Genomic DNA, 6,702 nt, shown 5'->3' with positions numbered 1-6,702 from the left:
GGCAATGTTAGGAAATTCTACTTTACGGATAGGGTAATGGATGCTTGGAATGCGCTCCCGAGAGAGGTGGTGGAGAGTAAAACTGTGACTGAGTTCAAAGAAGCGTGGGATGAGCATAGAAGATTTAGAATCAGAAAATAATATTAAATATTGAACTAGGCCAGTACTGGGCAGACTTGCACGATCTGTGTCTGTATATGGCCGTTTGGTGGAGGATGGGCTGGGGAGGGCTTCAATAGCTGGGAGGGTGCAGATAGGCTGGAGTAAGTCTTAACAGAGATTTCGGCAGTTGGAACCCAAGCACAGTACCAGGTAGAGCTTTGGATTCTTGCCCAGAAATAGCTAAGAAGAAAAAATTAAAAAAAAATGTAAATTGAATCAGGTTGGGCAGACTGGATGGACCATTCGGGTCTTTATCTGCCATCATCTACTATGTTACACTTTAAACTGCCTCTCTGCTTGGAGGACTTATAGCACACTGACATTGGTAGAGCCAATCAGACATTCACTATCACGTGGCAGATAGATGAATCATATTCTCAGTGATGAGAGACAGAAGGCACATGAGGAATTCAGTGTTTCATAGGTAAATCTGATGCAGAGAAAGTCCCTGGTGCCAAGATTGTAACATGTACATAGCATAAAACAAAGAATAAGAGCATATGAACAGCCTTACTGGGTCAGACCAATGGTCCATCAAGCCCAGAAGCCCATTCTCATTGTGGTCAATCCAGGTCCCTAGTACCTGGCCAAAAACCAAGGCGTAGCAACATTCCATGCTACCGATTCAGGGCAACCAGTGGCTTCCCCCTCCAGGAAATTGTCCAAACCTTTCTAAAAACCAGTTACGCTATCCGCTCTTACAACAACCTCCTGTGACATCCAGACGCAATTTATGGATTTAAGGCAGCACAGATAAGAGCGAGTCTACAATACCAAAGCTATTTGAGAGTGCAGAAAGAACCTGTTGATTCACAGCCACTGGCTTATTCCATGAAGTAAATTTTTAGATTGAATGTTGATTTAAGCTTCTATTACACTCAGTACAGGTATTTGATTAGTTTCTTCTATGGATCCGTTGGGGTTTTTTTTAGATTTGAAAGCCGAGTGAAGCTTTTATTTCACTAAGTACATGTAAATGTTTTCTATCCTGTGTGGATCCTCTGGTGTCTTTTTAGATATGAATGCTGAGTGAAGCTTTTATTGCACTCAGTACATGTAAATGGCTTGTCTCCTGTGTGGATCCTCTGGTGTGCTTTTAGATTTGAAAGCTGAGTGAAGCTTTTATTACATACAGTACATTTATATGGTTTATCTCCTGTGTGGATCCTCTGGTGAATTTTTAGATATGAATGCTGAGTGAAGCTTTTATTACACACAGTACATTTATGTGATTTATCTTCTGTGTGGATTCTCTGGTGTGCTTTTAGATTTGAAAGCCGAGTGAATCTTTTATTACACACAGTACATTTATATGGTTTAGTACATGTAAATGACTTGTCTCCTGTGTGGATCATCTGGTGTGCTTTTAGATTTGAAAGTTGAGTGAAGCTTTTATTACACAAAGTACATTTATATGGTTTATCTCCTGTGTGGATCATCTGGTGTGTTTTTAGATTTGAAAGTTGAGTGAAGTTTTTATTACACAAAGTACATTTATATGGTTTATCTCCTGTGTGGATCCTCTGGTGTACTTTTAGAATTGAAAGCTGAGTGAAGCTTTTATTACACACAGTACATTTATATGGTTTATCTCCTGTGTGGATCCTCTGGTGAATTTTTAGTTCTGAAAACTGAGTGAAGCTTTTATAACACACAGTACCTTTATACGGTTCAATACATGTAAATGGCTTGTCTCCTGTGTGGATCCTCTGGTGTGATTTTAGATGTGAAGGCTGAGTGAAGCTTTTATTACACACAGTACATTTATATGGTTTATCTCCTGTGTGGATCCTCTGGTGTACTTTTAGATATGAAATCTGAGTGAAGATTTTATTACACACAGTACATTTATATGGTTTATCTCCTGTGTGGATCCTCTGGTGTCTTTTTAAATTTGAAAGCTGAGTGAAGCTTTTCTTACACACAGTACATTTATATGGTTTATCTCCTGTGTGGTTCCTCTGGTGAATTTTAAGATCTGAAAGCCGAGTGAAGCTTTTATTACACACAGTACATTTATATGGTTTATCTCCTGTGTGGATCCTCTGGTGAATTTTTAGATCTGAAAGACGAGTGAAGCTTTTATTACACACAGTACATTTATATGGTTTATCTCCTGTGTGGATCCTCTGGTGTTTTTTTAGATATGAATGCTGAGTGAAGCTTTTATTGCACTCAGTACATGTAAATGGTTTATCTCCTGTGTGGATCCTTTGGTGAATTTTTAGATCTGAAAGCTGAGTGAAGCTTTTATTAAACACAGTACATTTATATGGTTTATCTCCTGTGTGGATCCTCTGGTGAATTTTTAGATCTGAAAGCTGAGGGAAGCTTTTATTAAACACAGTACATTTATATGTTTTATCTCCTGTGTGGATCCTCTGGTGAATTTTTAGATCTGAAAGCTGAGTGAAGCTTTTATTAAACACAGTACATTTATATGGTTTATCTCCTGTGTGGATCCTCTGGTGTTTTTTTAGATATGAATGCTGAGTGAAGCTTTTATTGCACTCAGTACATGTAAATGGTTTGTCTCCTGTGTGGATCCTCTGATGTGCTTTTAGAGTTGAAAGTTGAGTGAAGCTTTTATTACACACAGTACATTTATATGGTTTATCTCCTGTGTGGTTCCTCTGGTGAATTTTTAGATCTGAAAGCCGAGGGAAGCTTTTATTACACACAGTACATTTATATGGTTTATCTCCAGTGTGGATCCTCTGGTGAATTTTTAGATGTGAATGCTGAGTGAAGCTTTTATTACACACAGTACATTTATATGGTTTATCTCCTGTGTGGTTCCTCTGGTGAATTTGTAGACCGCTAAGGAAAGTGAAACTTTTATTACACTCAGTACATGTATATGGTTTGTGCCCTGTGTGAATTAGTTTGTGATTTTTTAGATAGGAAAGCCGAGTGAAGCTTTTATTACACTCAGTACATGTAAATGGTTTGTCTCCTGTGTGGATTCTCTGGTGAATTTTTAGATCTGAAAGCTGAGTAAAGCTTTTCTTACACTCAGTACATGTAAATGGTTTGTTTCCTGTGTGGATCCTCTGATGTGATTTTAGATGTGAAGGCTGAGTGAAGCTTTTATTACACACAGTACATTTATATGGTTTATCTCCTGTGTGGTTCCTCTGGTGAATTTGTAGACCGCTAAGGAAAGTGAAACTTTTATTACACTCAGTACATGTATATGGTTTGTGCCCTGTGTGAATTAGTTTGTGATTTTTTAGATAGGAAAGCCGAGTGAAGCTTTTATTACACTCAGTACATGTAAATGGTTTGTCTCCTGTGTGGATCCTCTGGTGAATTTTTAGATATCTAAGCTGAGTGAAGCTTTTATTACACTCAGGACATGTAAATATTTTCTCATTTTTATGATCCCTTTTGTGCATACTGAGGTCTTTCAGGTGTTTTTCTCCTTTACTCTTGCCCTGGAGGAAAATAGAAGTTACTTTATCACGTTTATTAATTTGGAAGGGTCTCTCTGCTAGGTGTTTCTTGTCCTCAGGGATGTTACTGAGCTTTCTGTCATTTCTCTCACACTTAATGACTCCATCCGTTGTGTCTCCTTCAGGGTGTCTCTGTTTCTTTGATTCCTGCTTGCAATTCTTTGCATTAATCTTCTCAGGTCTCTGGAAAATATTCACACTGACATTTTCTGACTGTGTTTGGATTTGTTCCATTTTTACCAGATCTTCTCCTTGATTCTTTATTCTTTTCCATGTGTGTCGGATTTGATGATCTGCTGGATATAAACAGAAGGTATTTCTCATGAGTTAGAAAATAGCAGTGCTTTATACGATAAAACCTGTACATAATGAGAGAAAGATAGGTTATATCACACCAGGTGTTACTATGTATGGATTGAGAATTAGTCAGTTTCCTATTTGCAAACCATTTTTTCAAGCATATATGTCTACACAGTGCAAGTTTGTGAGATGCTCCTTGGAAATGGCAGTGTTGAGAGTTAAGGGAGTCAATTCTGTAAAACTCTGAGTGCTCTGACAGTAATCTATAGGTTTTGCATATAGGTATAGGAATCGCATATAATCCACTTGTTCCCACCTATTTGCACACCATCCCCTCCTACCTATGTGGAATAGCTCTCAGGCATTAACTTATGGATAGCACTTAAGAGCATTTACAAGGACTCCTGCCATGTCACCTCCACTGTGGCATGTAACTGCCATTTTAGCATGAAACTTACACGCCAGAGTGACAATTAACATATGGCATACTGTATAGAATCATAATGAAGATCCCTGAAGAAAGAGAATATATTATAATATCCTAGGACAAGCAGGCAGATATTCTCACATGTGGGTGACATCATCCATGGAACGCGGCATGGACCTTCAAAGTGAACTGTCACTTTAAGAAAGCAAAAGACTGCCCGTGCCATGCATACACAGGTGCCTTTCCACCCGCTGCCAGCTCACGGCACCATCAGTTCATTGTTTGTTGCAGAGCGGAGAAGATGTAATTTGAGAGACAAGGGGGAAAACCTCTGCTTGCCCTGGATTGGTAGCATGGAATGTTGCTACTCTTTGGGGTTTGACCAGCTACTAGTGACCTGGATTGGCCACCGTGAGGACGGGCTACTGAGATTGATGGACCTTTAGTCTGACCCACTCAGGTTATTCTTATGTTCTTATGCATTTTTAATATATGTGTATTACTTGCATTTATTTTCTGCATAACATAAGAATAGCCTTACTGGGTCAGACCAGTGGCCAAACCAGGTCACTAGTACCTGGCCAAAACTTCCCCCATGTCTTTCTCAATAACAGACTATGGACGCTGTCCACTCTTAACACAACCTCTGGCAATCTGTTCCGGAGCTTAACTATTCTATGAGGCCAGGCTTCTCAAAAAACCGCGTTAAAAAGCAACGGTCTGCTAACGCAGCCATTTTGATAGTGAAATGAAAAAAGTGAGACATTAAAAAAAAAAAAAAAGGTCAGTGGACAGCAGCGAAGATTCGCTAAATGTGTACATGCCCATCACTGGTGACAATGATGGGCACATGCGTAAACAATATGCGTTTAAAAGCCCCCTACAACACGCCATCCCCTTAACTCCACATAGATACACAGCGGGCAGACTTCCTCCTCCCAGCTGGCCTGCCTGCATCGTCTAAAATGGGCCTTCCCCTTCCTGGTGCATCTTGGGATGGACCGGGGAGGGGCTTGAGGCTCTGATTGGCCCAAGGTGTATATAGCCCTTCCCATGGGGCCGGAAGCTCTGATTAGCCAAAGTTGTCCATGGGAGGGGTTTCATACAACTTGAGCCAATCAGAGTCTCAGTCCCCTCTCCAGTGCATCCCAAGATGCCCCGGGGAGGAGAAGGACCATTTTGGATGACACAGGCAGGCCTGCTGGGAGGAGGGAGTCCATCCTCCGTGCATCTATGTGGAGGTAAGTGGGAGGGGGTGGCGGGCGAGTGGGCATCAGAGCCAGTGGTAGGCATGGCAGCGACAAGAGTGGGAATCTCTCTCACTGTGAGCAGTGCACGTGGCTGAGCGGTGGCAGGTGTCTTAGCAGCGGGGAGAGTGGGCATCTCTCCCGCTATAGGGGCGGGGTGTTCGCTGCCACTGTAGTGGAGGGGTGTTGTGATGCAGTGGGAGAGAGAATGGTCATCTCTCTCATTGCATCACAACACAGGCTTTCTAGCAGTCTCTGACACTGACTGGCACCCCTAGACCAGTTGCTTATTTTTGCCGCAAAATGGCTTGGTATTTTTTAAGAATCCCTTTGTATGTCCTTGTTGGAGACTGCTAGAAAGCTCACTCTTGAGAGAGATAAAACGTTTTGATCTACTGCTAAAATGCATACAGGCTAATCCGTCGGTAAACAGTTTAGCAAGGGCATTAAAGTTTTGAGAATCTGGGCCTGAGTGAAAATATATTTCCTCCTATTGGTTTTAAAAGTATTTCAAAGTATTTTCCTGTAACTCACCGAGTGTCCCTTAGTCCTGTGTTCTTTAGTCCCCGGCCCGCGGACCAGTGTGTAGAAATTTCCTGCCGGTCTCCAGGGCCAACATGTGCATCGGGCCCAAGACTTTATGATTCATAGAACAAACGGACTGTATTGTGATTTGATTGACAGGGCATGTTGGCCAATTATCTCCCGGGGATGTTTGAAAACCGAATGCTGACCTATGGGATAGCTGAGTTTTCTGTGTTGCGGACAAATAGGCGTTGAGCTGACTGGTAACTGGCTGATACAGGGGGATTACAATACGGATGGGAACTGGAAGGAAGACATTGAAGTGGTGTGGCGAGCACGGCCTTTGAGACTTGGGCAGCACATTGTAGGAGAATTGCCGCTATAGTACCTGTGGGTTTCCTACTCAAGTTAGTTTATACTTAACTGTCAAAGTTTTATAGGACTTTTTTGTAGGAAGGCAGTTAATAGATCCCAAAATAGGTGTGTTCCAAGAAATTGAACTGGTGAGAAGAAACAGAATGATGGTAGGAAAGTAAACGTTATTTGCTACAGAAATGGCAACAGGAGACAGAATGATATGATTTGA

The 6,702-nt window shown here is 41.3% G+C and overlaps 1 protein-coding gene across 4 annotated transcripts in view; it reads right to left on the bottom strand.

Moving 5' to 3' along the window:
* Positions 1-324: 324 nt before the first annotated feature.
* The window catches only part of LOC117354591 (zinc finger protein 585A-like), a 53,815-nt gene continuing 47,437 nt past the window's right edge, over positions 325-6,702 (bottom strand). For 2 of the 4 annotated variants that reach the window (XM_033932367.1, XM_033932365.1), the window contains exon 4: positions 325-3,910. In XM_033932367.1, coding sequence (XP_033788258.1) covers positions 1,146-3,910 — 2,765 coding nt within the window. In that variant the 3' untranslated portion in view covers positions 325-1,145. Of the gene's footprint in view, positions 3,914-6,702 lie in introns of all 4 variants that reach the window. The other 2 variants (XM_033932366.1, XM_033932364.1) reach the window with 1 other exon arrangement.

Source organism: Geotrypetes seraphini, chromosome 2 (genome assembly GCF_902459505.1).
Source record: "Geotrypetes seraphini chromosome 2, aGeoSer1.1, whole genome shotgun sequence".
NCBI classification, from domain to species: Eukaryota; Metazoa; Chordata; class Amphibia; order Gymnophiona; family Dermophiidae; genus Geotrypetes; species Geotrypetes seraphini.
The sequence above is the reverse complement of the archived record's forward strand: the minus strand, read 5'-3'. Positions and strand labels throughout refer to the sequence as shown.